We start from the raw sequence: 22,444 nt of genomic DNA on the forward strand, positions 1-22,444 counted from the left end.
CCAAAGGACAACGATCGTTTCAACACCGATAAACCGAAGAAGAAAAGAAGAGCATCAAGAGCCAATCCTAAAATCATTAGTAGAGCCACACTGCATCATCACTGCGAAGAAAAGAAAAAGAAAAGGTTAGTAGTAAGAGTCCCAAGTCGAGATGATAAATCGTCCAATTGTTGGGCCGCTTGTGTTTTTTTGTTTTTTTTTGTCTTCCCCCATCGCAGGCAGAGACCGGTATGTACGCCAGCAAGAAAAAAAAAACAAGATAACCACAGAAAGCTACCGGCTTCGCTTTCCTCTCCATATCATGACGGGGCGTTGCTATACACATGATAAGAAAAAACGCGAAAGAAAACGATAAGAAATGAAAGACAACTGTGTGTCGCTGTCGCCACCCGTTCCGCATAACGTATCCATCTATATCCATGTTTCGTAACCATAAAGAAAACAACTCCGGCATGAAACAATGTGCACAGCGAGTAGGTATAAGGATTGAGACGGATGAGGATGTTCAAGACTAGCAGGGACCGATGAGTTTCTCATGAACATGACGAAGGTATTCCCGCTGCATTCGGAAGGAAGAGTAGTCGCCCTGGAGAATGACCTCGAGAATGTTGCCCTTGTTGGGGTTGCGCGCAATGTCACTCATCCTGTCACGTAAAAGATTGAAGGCGTCCTTGAAGCGATTCAGAATAGCTGGGGTGTTGGCAGAGCCACCGGAGATATCGTTGGCGGGGTTGTTGGGGTCGATGATGGAAAGACGATCGTAGTTCTTGTATGTCAGACTGTTGACGGTGGACTGGTAAAGATTAGCACTAGTCAGGATTATTATAAATGCAAACTGACCTTGCGAACGTATCCGACAGGTCTTGTAAGAGAAATGGCGTTGCGCTCGTGATGAAAGTCGTAGCCGTAAAGCTCAAAGAACTCGAGGAGCATTTCGCCGAGATGGTGTTCGGGCACCAGACTTCTACTTTGAACCTGTGGCATAAGCTGCAACATACTGACGACCAAGCAAATAACAGAGAAGCCACCGATTCCACCATTCACAGGTTCATTGAGACCGCGCATGAGAAGAAAGTGTTTGATCACGGTGACAAGGATGGGCATAGCAGGATACTGTTCCTTCCACTGCAAGAAAGTATCGATGGCGTTCACACCACCAAGGTTCTCGAATGAGACGTCGACCTTGAGACCGGTCTGCTTGTCAACGAATTTGACGAGCGGAATTCTAGCGTGGGCGATAACCTCGATAGAATGCTGTTCGGCAACTTGTTGAGCGACGAGGAACTTTTGGAACTTGTACAGCCAGCTCTTGGCGGAGAGGTATGTTGGGGGACCGCCCCGCATGAAGCTGGCCGAGCAGACAACCAAGTCCATGTCTGCAGTGGGGAGGTACAGACCAGACATGAAGGAACCGAAAGGATGAACGGACGCGCTGGCAAAGTTACGTCCATCGCGGCGCATAGCCTTGCGGAGGTTCTCGACGAGGTTGTCACGAATGCGCTGTTCAAAGTCACGGGGTCTAACGTAGTCATAGAAGTCCATAACTTCTTTGTGTAGTCTGTAGAGGTCAGCATTGTGGGGTCGACGAGAAACTGCGATAAGCAGCATGCGAGGATAGCAAGCTTACCGGAATCCCATGCTAGTAGTGGCAGTATGATCGACAGTGTCCCAAGGACAGGGATCCTCGGTGGCCTTCGGTTGCCAGCTAGGTAGCAGCGAACCCTTGGAGGGCTTTGTAGTGGCCTTCTTCAATTGCCCATAATCGGGGGGCTTGATGACGTCGTCCGCAGTACGTTTGCGAGAGCCCAGGCCATCGTTTGCCAGTCTTCGAGCCTCCATTATATCGTCATTAGGCGCCCGCGGCTTGTCGAGATCGGCTCTTGGTCCGGAGGGTGCGTTCGGTGGAGGTGGCGGCGGTTGTTCGATGGTGGGAGGAGGACCACGGGGAGGAGGTGGTGGCGCATCTTTTTGTTCCTCTTCTTCCTCATCACTAGCCTCCTCGTCCTCGTCCTCGGTAAAATCGAAGGAGATGAAATCCTCAGCTTCCGTTGAGGCAGCGAGCTTACCCGTCTGGTCCTCGAGACGAGCCTTTCGGATGAGCTTAACCATATCCTTCTTCTTGCGCGTGCTTTCATCGGGGCAGGGGAGAGCTGTGTATGGATCAGGGTTAGACCACTTAGGTGCCGCATCGCCTGATGCATCGCCATCATTGTCATCATCGTTCGTAGTTCGGGCACGCTTCTTGGAAGGGCCTTCAGTCTCTGAGGACGAGGAGATGTCCATATCAAGCTCGTCATCGTCAGACAACTGGTCGACATCGCGGAACTTGGCAATACCGTCTTCGCCTAGACGCTCCTCGGGCATGTTCTGTGTCGCGCCTGACACTAGAGCGCGCTCGGAGGGGTGAGGCGGGGGTTGCCAGCGCCTTCCTCCTCTGCCACGACCTCGGCCTCTACCACCATCGCGACGGGGACCTCTTCTATCGGACGGCGGACCACGATAATCAGAAGGGAATTCTGGCATTCCAGCAGGCTTGTCCATGCGAAATGTGAAATCACCCTGGGGCACGTTCGGACGATACGAGTCGCCTCCCGAGTTTCGGAAGTCATCGCGCGGTGGCGGCGGTCGAGGTGGGAGATCATGTCTGTCGCCAGGTCGATAGGAATCCGAATTTTGGTATGGACGATCTCTGTTGTCATTCCTCGCAGGGCGCGAGTTGCGCTGGGGTCTTGATTTATTGGGCTTGTTGCGCATCGTGAATTTTGGCTTTGTTAGGTCTTTGTGTGGGCGGGATGAAACGATGATGTCGCGAGAAAAAAGAACCTTTCTCGCGCTCGCTCAAGTTGGCTCACGCTAAACTTGATTGGGAGCATTGTGTTGTGTTAGTAAGCAGAGTTCATTCACTGATACTGATGTGCGTGAGAGATGTATGCAGATTGTATTTGTATTTTTATTGTGTAAACATGATGAAGGAGTGACTATTTTCATTGATCAAGTTGATATGCTATGCTGACGCTTGTTGTTGTGATATGAATCACTGCTCTTACGCTTTGGCTGCTCCCTCAGCATCAATTGCCACCACCTCAATCTCAACCTTCATTTGAGGGACTCCCAATTGCGCAACACCAAGCTGAGTCCAAATGACCTTGTGGTTTGGCATCCATTTCTTGTAATTTTCGGCCATTCTTTGACCAACTTCGGGTGTGATTTCAGTGTGGTACGAATTGACCCGGTAGACTTGCTCCCAGCCTTTGCCACCTCCCGCCTTTAGAGCTGTGGCGACATTGTGGAAAGCCTGGTCAATTTGCTCAAGCTGGGTCTCTGGGAATACAAGTTCGCCATCCTTCAACGTCCAGCCACCTGGGAATTATTAATTAGCGCTTGGTCAATTTATTATTTCTTGTAGAACTCACCTTGTCCACTGATCTCAATACGGTCGCCAACACGGACAACTTGACTGTAGCCGAGCAGGTTGGTGAGGTACTCGCCCGCGCCTTCGTACGTGGAATACTTGAGATGAGACATGTTTGTAAAATATTATCGGGCAGATGTACAAGTTTGAATTGAAGTTTGATAATGATGAATGGTATTTTCTGATGAGCTCTACCGACTCTATTATACCCAACAATGAATCCTGACGCGACAACCTAAGGCGAGAGCTTACATGCTGATGCTGACACTTCAAGCTGACATCAAGCCTCACAAGAAGCACAGCTAAACGAATAACGTTATCTATAACGTTACGAATATTATTCAACTCAATTGTTTCCAAATAATCCTTGTTGTTACCGGCTATTGTATTTGTCCTCAAACGGATCAACAAGTATTACCCTCAAGCACAACGTAGATCCAGCGCGTGAGACACGCCAAGACTGTCCAACACAAGAACGAACATGACAAATCATACAGAGATCGGAGCAATTCCTCTGAAGAACGACCCGCGCCAATGGGTAAGCTTAAATCGCCTCATTCTCTCAGCTCCCCCGCCTCAATTCTCCAAAAGCCTTGCCGCGTCATTGAACATGTCACCCATGCGGGTGTTCTCTTTAGTGGGTACTCGAAAAGCTGGCATACAGTCACATCTCTAGGGTATCCAGTTGCTGCACGTTGAGGGATGACATCTTACGCCTCACAGCTATGCCGGACGCGACGGCCAGGTGAGTACGATACGGAGGATGAAAATATCCTAAACTAAATGATAAGTTTTGTTGGTTCTGTCTAGTGTGTGGTTTGAGCCTCAAGACTCAGCTACCGCGCGATCCATACATGAACCGCCACTCCATATTACTATCCCTGGGAGAGCTTACTTAATCCATCACGATCTCAACCATATCCGTACCATTACCCAGTACAGCGCCAACTCAAAATAGAGTTCGCATTTTCTGAAGTCTTTCCACCAGCTCCCATTCCAGCTCCAACTTGAGGTCTAGTGCCTGCGGGTTAAAGAGCCCAACAGCACCCTTGCCAGGACGGACCTTGCGGGTGATGCAGTCCACGACCGGCATACCAACAGGCATGGACTCTTCAGTGGTTCCATCGATTTCCGCGATGGACTTTACGCCAGTGAAATCACCACAAATGGTTGTCGGTTCCTCGTAGATCGAAAAGAAAGGGTAGCCAGCATCGGCGTACCACTTGGCTGTAATTGGAGACTGAGGCGGCTTTTTGCCAGTCACGCGTTCGAAGCTGGCGCTGTTGAGAACCTGGACGTTGAACGTGACGGGAACTGTCTTCGAATAACGGAGCTTCTGGAGCGCGACAATACCCTGGGTGATTCGTCCACCGGCGGCCATGTGCATCTCCGCCGAGTTGCCAACAGCGCCACCGCGGAGTCTTGTCGCTGTTTGAATCAGCCCATGGTTGGGCAGGTGGTACTCAGCGAGTGTTTCGTGATCTATTTCTCATTAGTAAGTTGAAAGAACAGAGCTCAGTTACTCACCTTCAAGCTGTCGTCTGCCATAGGTAAAACGCAACAGATCTGCAGGCACTTTCTCCTTTGCCTCAAATCGTGCCTTGAATTCGGCAACGGTATCGGCTTGGGATGCCTTCAACGAGATGTAGCCGCGATTGAGGGACTGAACCATGAGAGTGATTTCGTCCTCCTTCTTGATATCACGAGGCATGATGTCTAGACGAGAAATGTTGAACTGGATGCCTCCGGTGACTTCCTCGCCAGTGATCTGACTCTCGACGGAATGACCTTTTCCTGCCGGCATGGCCACGAACTGTCGAACGTTTCCCTGTCCGAATGCAATACCATCGAGCCAGTGTTGGCCTGGAACGACGACATAGTCCTGCACGCTCTTGCCTTGACGGATGAGGTTCCGGCGCCGGAGTGCCGTGGCAGCGTCCGCAACGATAGGTTCGCCTGAAACAGCGTTGATGCCACCCACGAAAACTTCGATGGCATACCGACGCATCGAAGTGAAGCCAACCCAGATGGCTTCTTTCTCTAAATAGCATAGGTCAGCCAGCATCTTAACCCACAGTATGACAAACATACGATACATTGGAATAAACAATCCGCCCTTCTGCGCCATGCTCAGCGGGAGAGCATCGGCGTAGTCGTCGACCTTGTACAGCGGGAATGAGCCTGCGTCCGGGGGTAGGTCGTTTGTGTCATCATTGTCCGGAACACGAATTGTTCTTTTGAAACGAATTTCCAGGTCATCGATCTTCACCTTGGTGGTGACCTCGGTAGTAGGCGACCACGGAGCTAGATGCTCCAACATGTTGCGGGTTTGGTTGTTGTATCGCGAGTATCAGTTGTGTGGGTATGCTGTAGTGTGTGAAAGATGAGAGTGAAGAAGAGAAAGTTGCGCGAAGGAGAAACTGATCAAAATCGGGGATTCAAGTGCGAGAGCCTGATTCAAGTTTCGCAAGTGACAGCCAGCGGGTAAATTCTCGATTGCATCTGTGCACCACTGTGACTTACCGGTCCGATCACTGCTGGACCAACCAGTTTGCACTTGCTATGCAGTCATCCTCCTTGCCGTCATTTCGATGGATGTTTTCTGTATCTGATTCTAGAGTGGTGACATGCAACCGGCACCGTACATATTAGATGCATCATAGACTGCTTTAACAAACACGCGCAGAGGGGAAAGCCTGATTGTTGACATCGAGTCCCGAGGAATCAATCTGCAGCATTGTTGGATGAGAGTCTAGCCTGTGTTTGTACCAAGTGATGGACCATATGAATCTGCGATATGAATGATTAGAGATAATGAGATGCTCTCAACACGACCATTGAGCATCTTGCCGATGCCAACTGCATACTTGTGCCATGGCCATGGAAAGAACTCAAGGATTGATGGGACCATATACAGGAGAATCCTTTATCGATAGCACCGGCCGCGTGGCCTAATGGCTAAGGCGCTAGATTTCGGCTTCATCTTCTGAATACTCTAGAGATTCCAGGTTCGACTCCTGGCGTGGTCGCTCTTAGATGACACTTTTCTTTTGGCCCAGTGTAAAAATCTAGGCTTATTATGCCCAGTCGAAGCACTGCTAAGTACCAGACTGGTGTAGATCTGCATTTTTACAGCCTCACTCACAACTGATGCATACCTCAGGGTATTACAACAATTGTCCGCTAAGAACATAATAGATAAATTAGTAGGTCATCTAAGGCTATTTAGACTATATTTTTAGGGTATTTATTTCTGTATCCTGAGTCTTATGAGGTGAACGTTTCTGCTTACCAGTAGGCATCTTATGTAGAGCAGCCTCGATTTAAGACCTATCACTTTTACCAGGGTAGCCTGCTTTTCAGCTTATGGTAGGGTTCAATTCAGCCTTGCGCCAAGCCTACATTCTACGAGGCATTTTATGGGCTACTCGAAATATCCAAGACCTTAACGTTTGCGAATTCTCGCCATCATTCATTCACTCTGTTTTACAGAACTTGGCAAAGCGGAAAAACAGATTCCATGTCCAATAAAGATGACTTCTATGAAGCTTACCCACAACGACTATACTGTGGGTTGGGTTTGCGTACTCCCAAAAGAGCAAACCGCAGCGCTTGCCATGCTGGATTGTGAACATCCGGCTCTTCCCAAGCAACCCACTGATAAAAACGCATACACTCTGGGAGCTGTTGGGGAACATAATGTAGTCATTGCGTGCCTCCCTAAGGGCATGTATGGTACCAACTCAGCAGCAACAGTGGCCGCGAGAATGCTTGACACCTTTCCCTCTATTAAGTTTGGCCTTTTGGTCGGCATCGGTGCCGGTATTCCTCCTCAAGTTCGCCTGGGAGATGTCGTGGTTAGCTCACCCATCAAACAATATCCTGGCGTCGTGCAGTGGGATTTCCGCGAGTCAATCAAGGGTGGAAACTTCAAACGAATTGGTGCTCTCAACAACCCGCCAAGCGAGCTTCTCACCGCATTGACCAAGGTCGAGTCGAAGCGAGAAATGACCGGTCCTAAGATACCCCAATATCTAGACGAGCTGGCAACCAAGTACCCCAAACTGAAGACCAAATACATAAAGTCTGATCTACTGAAGGATCCCCTATTCTCACCAACGGGAGTTAGAGATGATCGTGTTGGATGGATTGCCTTGTTCATTACTATATGGCAAACAATTGCGATCCTTTTCAAGTTTTTCCTGGGATGGCGAACATTGGCTTCTGGGAGCTCGGCCGACGGAGAGTCATCAGAGGGACCGAGGGATATGCAAGTCCATTATGGCCTGATTGCTTCTGGAAATCGGCTTGTTAAGGACTCTGTTCTTCGGGACAACATCAACCACCAGATGGATGGACACGTGCTGTGTCTAGAAATGGAAGCGGCAGGGCTGGCAAACGACTTTCCTTGCCTCGTCATTCGAGGCATCTGTGACTACGCTGACTCAGGAAAGAACAAAGACTGGCAAGAACACGCAGCTGCCGTAGCTGCAGCCTTTGCCAAAGAGCTTTTGAGTGAGGTGCTGGTTACAGAGGTCAGCCAGATGAGAGATGCCAAAAGTAAGATTCGACATTCACTTTAAGGATTCCATTTGGGTTACGTTTCTAGATCTTAGTAATCACAAGAATGTAGCTAATGGAGGTTAGTTATACAGGAAATGAAAGCCAGTGTGGATGAAATATCGCACAATGTCACCCACATTCAGTCCGCGCTGCGTAATCAACAGCACCGGGATATTCTCCAATGGCTTACACCGATCGACTATTCAACAGTACACAAGGATATATTCACAAGACGACAGCCTGGGACTTGCCAATGGCTCTTGAACTCAGAAACGTATCAGAGATGGGTAAAGACAAAAAAACAGACCTTGTTTTGCCAAGGAATTCCTGGTGCAGGCAAAACTATCCTCACCTCCGTTGTGATTCATGATATTGGACAAAGACTGCGTTCGGATGGTAGTATCGGTATCGCCTACATATACTGCAACTATCGCAACCAAGACGATCAGAAAGCCGACAAGATACTGGCGAGCCTTGTAAAACAGCTGGCTGAGCGACAGGCCATATTTCCAAAAGTCATTCAAGATCTTTATGACCGCCACAAGCGTAACAAAACATGGCCGTTGATAGGAGAAATCTCGGAAGCCCTTCAATCACTAATAAAGATACACGATCGAGTTTACATAATTATCGATGCACTAGACGAGTGCCAGACATCTGGAGGCATTAGGTCACAGCTTCTCAAACAGTTGGTAGATCTCAAGGAGAATTTTGAGACAAACCTCTTCATGACCTCGAGGTACATGCCTGACATTGAGGAAACACTTCACGGTGAAATGATGCAGCTGGAAGTTCGCGCCTGTGAAGAGGATGTAGGCAACTATCTCGATAGTCGCCTAACCTCTTTATCTGAGTTGGTCAAAAAGAATAATGATCTGCGTGATGAAATTCGAGCAAAGATTATCAAAGCGGTCGATGGGATGTATGACGCCTAATGCTACGAACGAAGTAGTCCATGGGCTAATAATTTTACAGGTTCCTCCTTGCGGAGCTACACGTGAGATCTTTAGAAGGCATGTTTCTGCCGAATCAGATCCGACATGCGTTAGAGACGCTACCCACTGGCACGACTGCATACGACAAAACGTACGAAGGCGCAATGAAGCGAATCGAAAGCCGAGTGAACACTAAGGAATTCGCAAAGAAGATTTTGACGTGGATCATTTGTGCTAGGCGTCCCTTGGAAACGTCCGAACTTCGTCATGCGCTGGCGGTCAAGCATGGTGACACCGACCTTGATGAGAACAATCTTCCTGAAATTGGCGACATAATTACCGTATGTGCAGGGTTGGTTGTTGCGGACAAGAAGAGCAACATAGTTAGGCTTGCGCACTACACGACTCAACAATACTTTGAGAGAACAAAAGGAGACTGGTTCCCTAATGCAGAGACCGATATCACAGTTGCCTGCGTCACATATCTCTCATACAAGATCACTTCAAAAATTCCCACCAAGTCAGGGCTCCGCGCATATCGAAGTTTTGAGTCAATTCTGTTATTTGAATACATTGCGACTAACTGGGGGCATCATGGCCGCGTATCTAAAACTACAAGAAAGGAATTGATGGAGTTCTTGCTTATTGATCAGCCTATGAAAAGAGCTGCAGAAGTGCTGATAGCCGCACGTGGCGGCTCGTCTTCATCTTTGCTCAACAAGAACAATCTTCCAAAAAGGCACGGCCGTGTCTACTCGTCAATGTCATGTTACCCTCCGATCGGTGGGGCCAAGGGAATGGAGGGTATTCACCTGGCGGCTTATTTTGGAATGACTGAGGCCGTCAGTGCTCTTCTAGGCAATGACAAGGACGTGAATCTGACGGATTATGTTTTCGGTCGGACGCCACTCATATGGGCTGCGATGAATGGCTACACGGCTACAGTCGAGGTTCTTCTTGAACATGGAGCCGATGCGAACTCCAGGGAGAAATATGGCAGAACCGCACTGTCCATGGCAGCTGAAGAGGGCCATGAGTCCATAGTCAGCCTCTTGCTAGCGACAGAGGGTGTTGATGCAGATTCTAGAGATAGCGAAGAACAGTCGCCGCTATACCATGCGGCCTGCAACGGCCATATGGCTATCTTCGATATATTGCTCTCTACTGGCAAGGTGGACTTGAATGCAGAGAGTAACAATCACCTGACACCCGGTTCTGAAGCTGTAAGGGGGGGCCATGTTCAAATGGTCGAAAGGCTGCTCAGCGACAGTAACTTCGACGTCAACTTCTGTCCCTGGCGCGGCTGGACGCCGCTAGCTGTAGCAGTCCAAGAAAAAAAAGAAAATATAGTCAGGTTATTACTAACATTAGACCAGATCCAGGTCGACACATTGGACGTGGACGACGAAACACCATTGCATAAGGCAGCTTTAGGTGGGCAAGAGACAATCGTGAAGCTGCTAATTGACAGTGGTAAAGCTGATGTTAACGCCGTGGGGATATTCACATTTCCACCTCTATTTCTAGCTACTGCCCATGGGCATGAAGGAGTAGTCGGGTTGTTATTAGAATCAGATCAGATTCATGTTAATGCGAATCATGAGGGGTATACGGCACTGATTTACGCTATATGGAATAACCAATCAGGAATCGTGAGATTGCTTTTAGAGAAAGGAAAGGCTGATGTCAGCATTGAAGACAGGTATGGTTACACTCCATTATCATGTGCTGTATATATGGGATACGAGTCTATTGCCAGACTCCTACTTGAAATTGGGCGGGCTGATGTGGACGCCAAGGATAGACACGGTAAAACGCCTCTTCAATGGGCAGTCAGTCGGTGGAATAAGCCTATTGTCTGGTTGCTTCTGGAACATGGTGCTGAGTTTGATGAGGAAATTAAAGCTGGTATGAAGCCATTATCAGAGTCTAGCAAGGAGGATATTAGGATTGTAATGCGAGCTGCAATGGGGTGGAAATAGACTATTTTTCACCATGGTAGAAATTGGTACGGATACTTATGGAATAATGAATTGATATGTCATATGCATGCTTTGACTATTTGCTGATGGGTGAAATCATTAGGTTAGGGGCTTATGCTATTTAGACCAATACTATCCAGACTGCTTATGTTTCTATCCTAAGACTTGACAGGCCAATGCATATGCATGGCACAGCATCTTTGACATTGTAAGTCAACATGGTGAATCTATATAACCCTAATCATAGTCACTTTCGTAGTCATACTCGTAGTCATCGTCATCGCTATCGCCGTTGTCGGTACCAAAATCATCATCTCCATCCTCTTCTGACCGTGCGATAACCTCAAGTAGCAAGGCTTCCGCCGCCTCTGGCCTAGTATCCTCTATGCCATCGTCCTCGTCATAGCCTTCATTAAGAATTTCATAAGCATGATCATATCGAATGTACTCAATAAGCCCCAGGATCTGGCTCCTCTTAGCGTAACGTCCGTATGTTCTCCAATACTGTGCAGCTCATTCCAAGTCCAAACGATGCATCCAGCCGTATTTGATGCTATCCTCTTCGCATCTCCACACGATATGTAATATAGTATTGAGATACGTCCACCAAACATAACGTGCCCGAAGCCGGTAGTCGTTTCGAAAGACGAGTTTTCGTCCGTCAAGGGACCACCACTTTTTGAGAAGTTGGGATCCTTGGTGGGCAAAAAGCGAACGAATACGTTTAGTCCGATCGCTAAGAACAATTAGCTTGTAATTCTTGACCTCGAGCTTCTCCCATCCACAGACCTCTACAGACTGGGACAGATTATTCCAGTTCCACCATGGTAATCTGTCGTTGAGTTCCACGTCAGGAACAATGGCCATATATCCACAGTGAAGGGCTTTCTCTATGAGAGGATGTAGAAACAAACCATTGCTGGGTGAGAATAATTCTTCGCGAGCATCTCTGCCAAATATGGAGTTCATGAAATTTGCTTGTCGACTTGGAAGAGGTGTGACGCCTTTATCTGACCTGAGTCTAGGCTGCGCCAGACGTGTAAAATCGGATCCCACAGATATCCTGGTGTTGGAGCGTCTGGGCAATATGCCTTGGTCATTTGGGCCTCGAATGCGTTTTGAAGCGAAGAAGTGTTCATGCTGGCAGTGAGTCGAGTTGAAGGAAGAGGAAGGTTTTGGTGACAGGATTTGAGGGACGAGGGAAAGGGCTTTATATATTATAATAAGGTTGAAGTAGATAGAGACCTTTGTAAGTTTGGCCTCTTATTAGTGAAGTTTATTTTATTAGGGACAATACTATTTTAATCGAGCAGCAAAATACATGCATGACAAGGTCAAGGTAAATTGATAGGGACTCCGCCAATAAACAAATCCCATCCACAATGAGTAATTGGGCACGCTTATTTCTTTTTCCAGAAACACCGACCATTGATAATTAAGATATAAAAATTAGCAGTCATAAATTCGGGCCTCAAAGCTATAAACTTACTTGCTAAATCGCATCACTTATGTCTAGTAGCCAATGTTCCTGATAGCATCTCAGTAGCCAACCAATCGCCAAGTTTGCCTGACTAATCACATGACCCTCAGCGCCAATCAGCTGACGAGTCCGGGATGTACGGAATTAGCCTTTTAACCTTACATCCACCATGTCATGAACAATGAAACGCGTATGATACCTCAAAGTTATGCCCCGATTAATCGAGTCTATCAAAGATGGCATATGGGACTCTTCAGCACGCTGTCAGCGATGGCTTGATACACCCAACGGTCGAGGCGTCTTGAAATGCACTGTCGCCTACACCATCGCCAGTCTCGCGACATTTGTACCATTCCTCGCAAACTTTCTTGGTAAACCAGAGGGCAAACATGTCGTCGCTACAATTACGGTTTATTTTCACCCCGCTAGGTCGACTGGGTCGATGATTGAGGCTATTCTCATTGCGATCGTGGCTGTTGCTTATGCTGAGATTATTTCGGTCTTGTCGATGGTCACTTCGGTGTTCTTCGGTTCGACAATGCATCTTGTGACCTTGTCGCATGTTCTTGTCGTTGTGGTATTCATCGGCGGCGGATTTGGATTCATGGGGTGGGTCAAGCAAAGGATGCTGAACCCTCTCGTCAATGTTGGTACTACCCTTGCGTCCTTGGCCATCATCGGTGTCGTCACCAAGGAGAATCATGTCATGTCCAACGTCTTTTCCAACGAAAAGGTGCTGCAGGTCTTCAAGATGCTGGTGATGGGTATCACAACCACAACCTTGGTCAATGTGTTTCTCTGGCGAACTTCGGCCCGGACATCACTCCGAGAAACCATGAACCGGGTTTCGATTCCGCTAGGAGATATGCTATACATGATCACCAACAGCTTCGTCAGTGGGTCAGAAGAAGGCCTTGTGTCAGATGGCTTTGTAGCCGCGTCTACACACTACGCGAAGTCCTATGCGCAAATGATGAAGGATATGCGAGAAGCCAAGTTTGAGCACTACTTTCTTGGTCATGAAGCTATTTATGAGCATGAAAAGTCTGTTGCGCGATCTATGGAGACACTCTCGCAAGCTTTGGGAGGTTTGAGAAACGCGACCAATACCCAGCTCGAGCAGCTACGACATCCGAAGCTAATTAACTCCAATACCGATGGGACAAGCACCACGAATACAGCACGAGAGCTATTTGAACAGTTCAACGAGTCTATTGCGATGTCTATGTCATCAGTGCGACAAAACCTCTGCAGAATTTTACACGAACCTCAATTTGGACAACCTCCCCACTACGAGATCAACGTTGACGAGGATCTACGACGCAATTTGATGGACTCACTTGACACCTTCGATGAAGCTCGCTCAGATGCTTTGCAAGGCCTTTACGATCGGATAGAACAGATGGCTTCCTCGGATTTTACGACACGTGCAAACCTTGAAGAAGTCGCTGCTGCATGTGGGCACTTTACATTCAGTGTGCAATCATTCGGAGAAGACGTACTGCAGTATCTCGACGTTTTAGACGATCTGCAGTATGTTGTCCTGCACAAAAGTCGAGGTTGGAGGTGGCTTCTTTGGTGGAAGGGCAACGAACAAGATCGCAACAAAGCTATCAGATTATTCGAATCAGCTGAAGCAGATGTGTTGATGCGCAATCGACAACGATCTGTCAGTACTCTCAGTGGAACGAATAACTCAGCTGCTGTCCCCATACTCGTAGATGTCAGGACATGGTACCAGGCACCTGATTTGAACAAGATCCTCGCTTGGGTCTGGAGAAATATCTCTGCGCTTTTTAAGAAGATGGCGCGAGATGATATCCAGTTCGGACTCAAAGTTGGCATCGGCGCCGCTCTTTGGGCTATGCTCGCGTTTCTAGAAGAGACCAGAGAATTGTACAAAGAATGGCGTGGTGAATGGGGACTACTATCTTTCATCATTGTCTGCAGTTTCACTGTTGGCGCTTCCAACACCGTTAGTCTGGCCAGATTCATCGGAACATTGTTCGGAGCACTGTTGTCTATCATCAACTGGAAGATCAGCCACGGGTATGCCTTGGTTCTGATACCTCTCGGGTGGTTGACGAGTTTCATAAACTTCTATCTGATCATTCAGCATGGCAAGGCTTCATTCGGGCGCATCAGTCTCCTCGCCTACAATGTCTCAACGCTATACGCCTACAGAGTGAAGAGAAAGGCAGATGGGAATGACACAGCCGACGATGGAGTTTTTGATCAACCCGATATCATGGAGATTGCCAAGCGTCGCGCCATTGCTGTCACGGCAGGCATCATATGGGGTCTCGTCATCTGTCGCGTCATATGGCCCATCTCGGCCAGACGAAAGTTTAAAGAGAGTCTCTCAGTGCTTCATCTACAGATGGGTCTCATCTGGAAGCGAGGTCCCCTCACTGTTCTTTTCCGTAGCGAAGGATCACAAAGCTACCTCAAGTCTGGTGAACAAGCGGCTCTACAACGATACGCATCCGATTTAGACAGCCTACGAGTCTCAGCCGCCTCAGAATTTGAGCTACGAGGACCATTCCCTATGGATGTCTACGGTCGCGTCCTCAAAGGCACGATGCGTATCCTTGATGGTTTCTACAACATGAGTCTTGTAGCGTGTCGAAAGGGACATTTGACAGAAGGCGAAAAGGCCCTTCTAGAGTATACGGCTCGTGAGCGCGCTATTCTCTGTGATCACATCTGCCAAGCATTTCAGGTCGTCGCTAGCTCTACTATGCTAGAGTATCCTTTCGCAGACGCGACTCCGAGTATTGTGTCAGCACGCGAGAATCTACTAAGCAAGATCTTTGAGTTTAGAAAGAATCATCAAAGAAGGTTGGTCGATGATGATACAAGTGAGAGTAGTGCTTCAAGCGAAGTTCTGGTTGAAGAAAGGGATTATGCGCTGCTGTACGCTTATGCCCTTGTGACGGGACAGGTAGCTGATGAATTGAGGATGGTGGGGAAGGAGATTGGTAGTCTTTTTGGTGTTTTGGATGAAGATACGAGGCTTTTGCAATAGGAACTTTTAGATATCACTTTCACGAGTCGACGGACTGGATATGGCACGGAAACGAACATAGGCCACAGCTAATTATATCACTGCAATCATTACCGCCACGAAGCTGATTTCAATTACCGCCTACACCATTGAGGTACGCAGAGACATTGCTTTTACCTGGCTTCCGAATCGGAAACCTGTGATAACATCAGAGCCCTCAAAGGCTTCTCTAAGACGACATGCCTGACCCTCTAGTTCCACCATTACAGCATCCTTCCCAATGATCTCAAACTTTTTTCGACCCTGAAAGGTATATAAACTTTCAGAATTGATGGGACATTGGACTGTAACGCTTTCAAGTCTCGGAAAGTCGCCAGCCACTGCACGCTTGCCCAAATACAAGATACAGTCCAAGCATCGGTGGAACGGTTGTTTTGGTTTCCAAAAGATTGTTAAATTCGTAACAGTGGTAGGAAGAAGATCAGCGAGGTATGTGGTTCTGTCCCACTCCTCTTGCTCCAAATTCTCCTTTCCGAGCAGGTGCCTGCAATAGCACACTTGGTCGATCTCGAGGGTCTGCAGCTGAACGAATCGGCTTATCTCCTGGGGAGAAACGAACATCGCGGGCAACAACGGTCTCGGTTTCCCGTCAAAATCAAGCACAAGGTGCTTCAAGGTCGCTCGAGATGCCTTCAACAGCTCAATAACGTCCTTCGGAAGGCGAGCTACTAGTCTCCCGTACTCCAGTTTGTGCTGCAAATGCGTGACTCCATTGGCAATGTATTTAAATGTTTGTAGGTTCTGAGCGGCTTCGATGATGTCTTGCATCAGCTTTGGGCTGGTCCTTTGACCTTTGACCAGCACGTACTTAAGAACGCGGATCTCGGTGGGGTTGTTGAGGGCAGGAAGCAACTTGGCGATGTCGGCGCTGTCACTATTTGTACATCTCCAGTTGAGCATCCCCCGCAAGGCCAGAACATCAACTATCGGAGAGGCGTTGACAAGCAATGAGAGGACCTCAGGAGTCCACTCATGCATGTCGATGAAACGATACTCAAGATATTTAAGTCGGTCACACTTGAAAGTACCCCATAGCGATGGGCTATACTTACACAGGCCATGCGCAACACCATCGACCAAAACCAGGCGTGTTATATTGGAGCAAATACTCAACAACAAGCTCGTTCCCACGCTACTCCAATACGTACTCGAGTCCTGATCATTGAATGCAGCGGGCGCAACGTTTTTGGCTGCCATGTGTTCAACAAGAGTACTTTTAGCGTCGACGTATCCTGCCGAAACTTGGAAATCCACGAATAGGGTACGCGTACATTGAGCCAACTTGGGCTGACAAAGTAGCACATTGAAAATATAGCGTGATGGAAGATGTGCGTTTGAGCAGTGAAAGAGTATTGGCATAGTTATGTCGCGACAAAGTTTGCTTGTTTGAGTCAAGGCGAGCAGCGCCTTGCAATCGGTCTTTCGTGTATGTGATCTACGCACATAATGAGCATTGCGACAATGCCAACAGAACCAACCAAAGATGTAGTTGATAATCTCAGCGGGGCAGCGTCCTAAAGAAGCTCGCGTTGATGTTTGATCCGAAGACATGACTCGATGAACAAAGAGATAACAGAGAGATGTTGTGAGGAGAACTCACAGCCTTCAATGTCAGACCTACAGTCGTGACTCCATTTTAATGTGGTCTCATAGGACGAATGGTATGCCTCCAGTTGTCTGATCCATGTCTTTTCTATTTTTACCGAGGTTGCCTACTGGAGACATGGTAGACGAAATTAAAGCAGTACATTCAAGCCAACAGTTGGCGATTTATCATGGTATCTCTAGTTTACAGACCAACTTCTCTATCGATACAAAGGGGGAAAAAAAGAAGTGATATTTAACTTACTCTGTGGAGGCAGCCATTGATCTTCCATGAACTGTTTCAACTTAACCCTAACTAAAACAGTCCCATCTTTCATCCCCCAACAGTCACAGCAGTCTCGCTCATTCTATTGGAGGATTTAAACCATCAGCATAATTTTCAAACCAGGATCATTGGTGAGAAGTAAGCTGTGTAAGCTTACAGCCTTATCCACACCAACGAACCACACCTACAAGAAACAGCTTTCAGCTCTCAGCCGCAATTGACGATAATGTCTTAGTCTGAAAACATTATTGACCAATTGGACGTGGGGCTTGTGTTAATAGTGCACCATGTCGTATTCACCATTTCAACCTCAGTTGTGCCACAGGGTAAGCACACCAACGCTAAACGTGGTTCTGGACCGTTAGGTACCGACATCGAGGGAGACTATCAAACTACTTAGACTTAGGAACTAGCGAAAATTATGAGGGACGAACTCCTTAGTGTCTGTAGTTCCTGAAAAAGGCTGAAGCTGAACAACGCCACATGGGACCACATGGAATTGTAAGTATAGGATGCCCCTCTCGCAGGACATCAAACTACCAGTCACATGGCACATGATATAATGATGACTTGTTGATTGCCCACATGAAGCATCGACAGTGACGGCGTTACCATTGTATCACATCCATGCTGAAAAGGCCCGAGCCTCGTTGCTCTATGATAGGCGCACATTACGGATGGTTCATCAATTGCAGGGGTCACAACAGCGCGTGAACCAATAAAGTTCATGGCACAGTCTTCACGATAGCACGACGCCTCTGTGTGTCAGCCTCAGCCTTAGCCAAGAATTACTTACATGAATGATGACTTGCATGTGATTGATGCCTGGTTTCAAGCTGGTGGTCCCAGGTATAAAGCAAGCTCGTTCCTCGTATTCATTGAACGGCTACAAGCACCATGGCTTCTGTCACTTCAATTATCTTTGTCGCACTCGTTGCAGGAGTCTTATATGCCGCCAGAATGTCCCTCGTCCCTATTCTCAAATCTCTATACATCCGTCTTTGGAAAGGTGTTAACCATTTCATTGAATGGCACAAACTTCCTACCTGGTTCGCTGTCTTTAATCTCCTTGCCCTTCGATATGAACTTCGCGAGGGGAACTTGCACGATACATCCCCCAATGCAGAATTCCAGGGTACCGACAAATGTCCGATGAGTGACTCCAAGTTCGTTTCTTCAAGAGACTCAGATGGTCTCTACAATGATCTCAAGCAACCCAAGATGGGATGTGCTGGAATGAGGTTCGGTCGCAATGTTCCGAGGAAGTACACAAAGCCGCCAACTGAACAGGAATTGCTCACACCCAACCCAAGAGTTATCTCGGAAAAGATCCTTGCCAGGCCTGAAGGCCAATTCAAACCAGCTGAGATCGTCAATCTTCTCGCCGCGGCATGGATCCAGTTCCAGGTCCATGACTGGGCGCAGCACTTCCTAGTTACAAACGGCGACAAGGATATCGACATCCCACTCCACAATAAAGACAAGTGGACTGAACAATCAATGAAGATCCCCCGTACCAAGAAAGCCGATATCTTGTCGAAGCAGGATGCAGAGACACCTGCTTACGACAACGAAAACACACATTGGTGGGACGCTTCTCAGATCTACGGATCAAGCGAAGCCGAAACACAAGCCCTTCGCGCTAAATGCCACAAGTCAAAGCCTGGTCAACTAGAAGTAAGTGTCGCTGACGGCGAACAATTTCTTCCCCGATCAGCAGATGGTATTCCCAAGACTGGTTTCAGACAGAATTGGTGGCTTGGTCTTGAACTTTTGCACACTCTGTTTGCTCTTGAGCACAATGCCATCGCTACACAGCTTCATCTTTCGAATCCTAGTTGGTCGAGTGATCATATTTTTGATACAGCCAGGTTGATCAATTGTGCTCTTATGGCCAAGATTCATACTGTTGAGTGGACGCCTGGTATTTTGCAGCATCCTGCGCTGCAGATTGGAATGAACGCGAATTGGTGGGGCTTGCTCGGTGATAAGGTAGGTTTGTTAGTCTTTGAACAAGGGTCAACTACTAACCACACAAACAGCTTTGGCACGCTTTTGGTCGCGTGTTTGACAACAAGTCTGAAGTCATCTCTGGTATCCCAGGTTCAGGCGTAGACCACGACAAAGCACCCTACTGCCTCACAGAAGAATTCGTCTCGGTCTACCGCCTTCATTCTCTCATCCCTGACAATGTCGCCTTCTTCAACATTAAAGACGGCCAGCATGAAGGGACCCTTCCCATCGTGGACGTTTCGTTTGAGTCTGCTCGTAAACCCTTCGACGAAGGAAAGTCTGGTCTAGGACTTTCCTTTGCCGACGTCTTCTACTCATTCGGTGTCAATTATCCCGGTGCTATTCGGGCTCATAACATGCCCAACTTCTTACGCGATTTGAAGATCCCTGCCGATAAAGACTTTCCTGAGGGGAGACACTTGGATTTGGGAACTATCGATATTCTTCGAGATCGTGAGCGAGGTGTTCCTCGTTACAATGCTTTCCGTCGTCTATTCCACATGCCTGCTGCTAAGAGCTTTATCGACCTCACTGGCGGCGACGACAAACTGGCATCTGAGTTGGAGGAGGTGTATGAAGGTGATCTCGAAGCCGTTGACCTTCTAGTCGGTACACTCTGTGAGCCTCTCCCCAAGGGTTTCGGTTTCAGTGACACAGCCTTCCGCGTCTTCATCCTCATGGCCACTCGTCGCATCAAGTCGGATCGATTCATCGCTGGCGATGGTTGGTGTCCTGAAGTTTACACGCGCGAGGGTATGGATTGGGTGCAGAAGAACACCATGAAGGATGTTCTGTGCAGACACTTCCCTGAACTTGCTGCGCCATTGCATAATGTTAAGAATGTGAGTACCGTTTTGACTCGAATACAGGGACTGGAAACTAACTGTGATAGGCTTTCGCGCCATGGACGAAGCTTGGCCAGACAGCGGCTTATGCAGGACCTGAGACGAACAAGGCAAAGTCTTGAAATGGGCATGGATTTTGGAACTAGTTGGCGCAAATGGTTGTTTTGCATTGTCTTTCTGTTAGGGGAGTTTAAGCTATCGGTGACGGTGGTGTCATTGTTTAACAAGAATGTTACAGGTAAAGTTGGTAGTAATATTTATGTTCTCATTGAAGTATATTCTATAACCATGATAATCTTAACAAACATGTATCATCAATCTACTACTCTCTCAGTTGAAACAGTATTCTTTGAAGCACGCCGAACATCCCTTGGGCAATTTTCCATCCTTCTTCTTCATAATACCACACGCAAGACACATAGGCCAGTTCTTCTTACCACCATAGTTTCCAACCTCCACACCATTGTCAATCATTCCAACAGTCTCATTGCGGAAATACTGAATCTTGTTTGTTGACTGTCCGCTTTCGTATGTGTATTTGTAGTTGGGGATGAAGATGATGGTAGCAGCGTTCTTATCATTACAACCGAAAAAGGTGGGCTTCTGGTTCAGATGCTTGTCCACAAAAGTCTTGTTGGATGGGATGGTTGGCATGCGGGTCAAACCAGCTGCCTTGGCTGCCTTGTAGGTGTTGAAGATCTGTGTACCATCGGGGTAGTGGTCTTCTGTGTCGGCCGAGTTCTCGTTGACAATAATAACGTCCACGTCTTTTCTGTAGAGGAATGGCCAGATCGGGTTACCCTGGTATCCAATTCCAACACCACCGTCTACGAGCTCTAGAGTCGAGAGAGCTGAGACCTCAGGAGACTTCTTGCGACCTTGAAAAGGATTGGGAAATAGACCAAATCCCTGACGCACGGAAACTCCAGGACCAGATGGAGAAACCAGTGCCGCAAAGTTCTCTACCAATGTGGCCTCGGCGGAATTGTTGGACGGGATAGGCGAACATACTGCTGCAAAGACATTGGAAGATGTTCCGAGTACATAACTCAGTTGATCATAGTTTGTAATGCAGTCCTTGGTGGGACGACCATTGGAAAAAGACGTTCCGACGTACTTGGACACAGCAAAAGCTTCAACTCCAGCATCCCATGAGCCAAACTCATAAGGATGGAACTCATACTGTGTAGCGTTCGTCTCTGGGATACAAGATCCAGGCTCAACACCAAGAGCTGTGATGATGGGGTATGGTGCGACATGGTTCTTGAAACTAGAGGTTTGGGCGATGCTGGACATGGTCTCTCGTACTCCTCCTTCAGGACCACGCAGAAGACCGTAAGAGAGAAGTCGGCCCCAAGGATCGATGATGGTAGGTTCAAAACCGGCGGCCTGCTTTGCCTTGATATCTGCTTCGACGGTATCATAGACGGGATCCTTCATAGGTGAGTTCAGGATACTAGGGACGAGAAGACTGCTCTGAAGTGCTTCTTCCCATAGTTTCTTCTGCAACGAGCTGATAGTCGCGTAATCATTGCTTGCGATTGAAGATAGAAGCCAAGAACCACCAGACAGGCCGGCTTCGTAGGTAACAGCCTGATAGAGGCCACTGACAGCAGTCTTAACTTTCTCACGTCCATCAAAAGCCTTGACAACTCCAGCACCACTAAGCATGGCTCTGTATCCGCCACCACTCGATGTGAGAGCAACGACAGGCGCGTCACCGTACTTGTCAGAACCCCAGTCCTTAGTAGCTGAATCGAACTCCTTATCAACGGACTTCAACCATTTCTTCAAAGCGGTCGAAGCTTTGCGATGTCGTTGAGTGATGTAATCCGATTCAGCAGCGGAGATACCCGAAGCGCCACGAACAAGTGGTGTCGATGGGCATTTTGCGTGTTTTGGTGCATAGGGAGAACCATGGTTAGGGACAGCTGATGCGGTAGCAATTGCCGCACCAGATAGACAGGTAATGAGAACACTGAAGGAAACCATGATTGCTACTCAGTACGAGACGCGTGGCAAGACGAAGTGAGGGGATCTAAGACATGCGTCCAGACAGCTACAGAGGGCGAATAAGAGCATATTATGTGCCTCTGTTCGGACATGTGTGAATGCCAAGATTTCCTCAGAGAGGTAAAGTGTTGTAAGATCGAGCTCTCATTGCAACATGGTAGAGTAGTATCAAGATGCGGAGGCATCTATGTGTATAGATTGACCTTCTCTTCCAGGGTAAGCGTGCCACTAGTGTGCCGAGGTAGCGGTATAGTTTTGTTTCCC

General features: G+C 47.9%; 9 protein-coding genes and 1 non-coding gene across 10 annotated transcripts; 4 read left to right on the plus strand and 6 right to left on the minus strand.

Annotated features, from left to right (window-relative positions):
- Positions 1–511: 511 nt before the first annotated feature.
- FGSG_08158 (uncharacterized protein) lies at positions 512–2,754 on the minus strand (the record flags this gene model as incomplete). Its single annotated transcript, XM_011322353.1, has 3 exons — positions 512–793; positions 850–1,558; positions 1,628–2,754. 3 exons carry the CDS (start codon positions 2,752–2,754, stop codon positions 512–514), a joined length of 2,118 nt encoding a protein of 705 aa, XP_011320655.1.
- A 266-nt stretch (positions 2,755–3,020) lies between these two features.
- FGSG_08157 (uncharacterized protein) lies at positions 3,021–3,525 on the minus strand (the record flags this gene model as incomplete). The annotated part of the gene is made up of 2 exons (XM_011322354.1): positions 3,021–3,360; positions 3,414–3,525. 2 exons carry the CDS (start codon positions 3,523–3,525, stop codon positions 3,044–3,046), a joined length of 429 nt encoding a protein of 142 aa, XP_011320656.1. The 3' UTR covers positions 3,021–3,043.
- Positions 3,526–4,361: 836 nt separating this feature from the next.
- FGSG_08156 (uncharacterized protein) lies at positions 4,362–5,732 on the minus strand (the record flags this gene model as incomplete). The annotated part of the gene is made up of 3 exons (XM_011322355.1): positions 4,362–4,894; positions 4,970–5,452; positions 5,504–5,732. The coding sequence occupies 3 exons, from the start codon at positions 5,730–5,732 to the stop codon at positions 4,362–4,364; spliced, it is 1,245 nt and encodes a 414-aa protein (XP_011320657.1).
- A 620-nt stretch (positions 5,733–6,352) lies between these two features.
- Positions 6,353–6,441, plus strand: FGSG_20716. Its single transcript has one exon. It is a non-coding gene; the product is annotated as a tRNA-Arg (tRNA).
- Positions 6,442–6,945: 504 nt separating this feature from the next.
- Positions 6,946–10,892, plus strand: FGSG_08155 (uncharacterized protein; the record flags this gene model as incomplete). Its single annotated transcript, XM_011322356.1, has 5 exons — positions 6,946–7,972; positions 8,046–8,054; positions 8,297–8,897; positions 8,951–10,133; positions 10,287–10,892. 5 exons carry the CDS (start codon positions 6,946–6,948, stop codon positions 10,890–10,892), a joined length of 3,426 nt encoding a protein of 1,141 aa, XP_011320658.1.
- A 237-nt stretch (positions 10,893–11,129) lies between these two features.
- FGSG_08154 (uncharacterized protein) lies at positions 11,130–12,031 on the minus strand (the record flags this gene model as incomplete). The annotated part of the gene is made up of 3 exons (XM_011322357.1): positions 11,130–11,396; positions 11,682–11,782; positions 11,908–12,031. 3 exons carry the CDS (start codon positions 12,029–12,031, stop codon positions 11,130–11,132), a joined length of 492 nt encoding a protein of 163 aa, XP_011320659.1.
- Positions 12,032–12,910: 879 nt separating this feature from the next.
- On the plus strand, positions 12,911–15,400 carry FGSG_08153 (uncharacterized protein; the record flags this gene model as incomplete). Its single annotated transcript, XM_011322358.1, has 1 exon — positions 12,911–15,400. The coding sequence occupies one exon, from the start codon at positions 12,911–12,913 to the stop codon at positions 15,398–15,400; it is 2,490 nt and encodes an 829-aa protein (XP_011320660.1).
- Positions 15,401–16,163: 763 nt separating this feature from the next.
- FGSG_08152 (uncharacterized protein) lies at positions 16,164–16,636 on the minus strand (the record flags this gene model as incomplete). The annotated part of the gene is made up of 2 exons (XM_011322359.1): positions 16,164–16,188; positions 16,248–16,636. The coding sequence occupies 2 exons, from the start codon at positions 16,634–16,636 to the stop codon at positions 16,164–16,166; spliced, it is 414 nt and encodes a 137-aa protein (XP_011320661.1).
- Positions 16,637–18,206: 1,570 nt separating this feature from the next.
- On the plus strand, positions 18,207–20,289 carry FGSG_08151 (uncharacterized protein; the record flags this gene model as incomplete). Its single annotated transcript, XM_011322360.1, has 4 exons — positions 18,207–18,986; positions 19,128–19,301; positions 19,352–20,164; positions 20,215–20,289. The coding sequence occupies 4 exons, from the start codon at positions 18,207–18,209 to the stop codon at positions 20,287–20,289; spliced, it is 1,842 nt and encodes a 613-aa protein (XP_011320662.1).
- Positions 20,290–20,497: 208 nt separating this feature from the next.
- FGSG_08150 (uncharacterized protein) lies at positions 20,498–22,159 on the minus strand (the record flags this gene model as incomplete). The annotated part of the gene is made up of 1 exon (XM_011322361.1): positions 20,498–22,159. The coding sequence occupies one exon, from the start codon at positions 22,157–22,159 to the stop codon at positions 20,498–20,500; it is 1,662 nt and encodes a 553-aa protein (XP_011320663.1).
- Positions 22,160–22,444: the final 285 nt, after the last annotated feature.

This window comes from Fusarium graminearum, chromosome 2, assembly GCF_000240135.3.
Source record: "Fusarium graminearum PH-1 chromosome 2, whole genome shotgun sequence".
NCBI classification, from domain to species: domain Eukaryota; kingdom Fungi; phylum Ascomycota; class Sordariomycetes; order Hypocreales; family Nectriaceae; genus Fusarium; species Fusarium graminearum.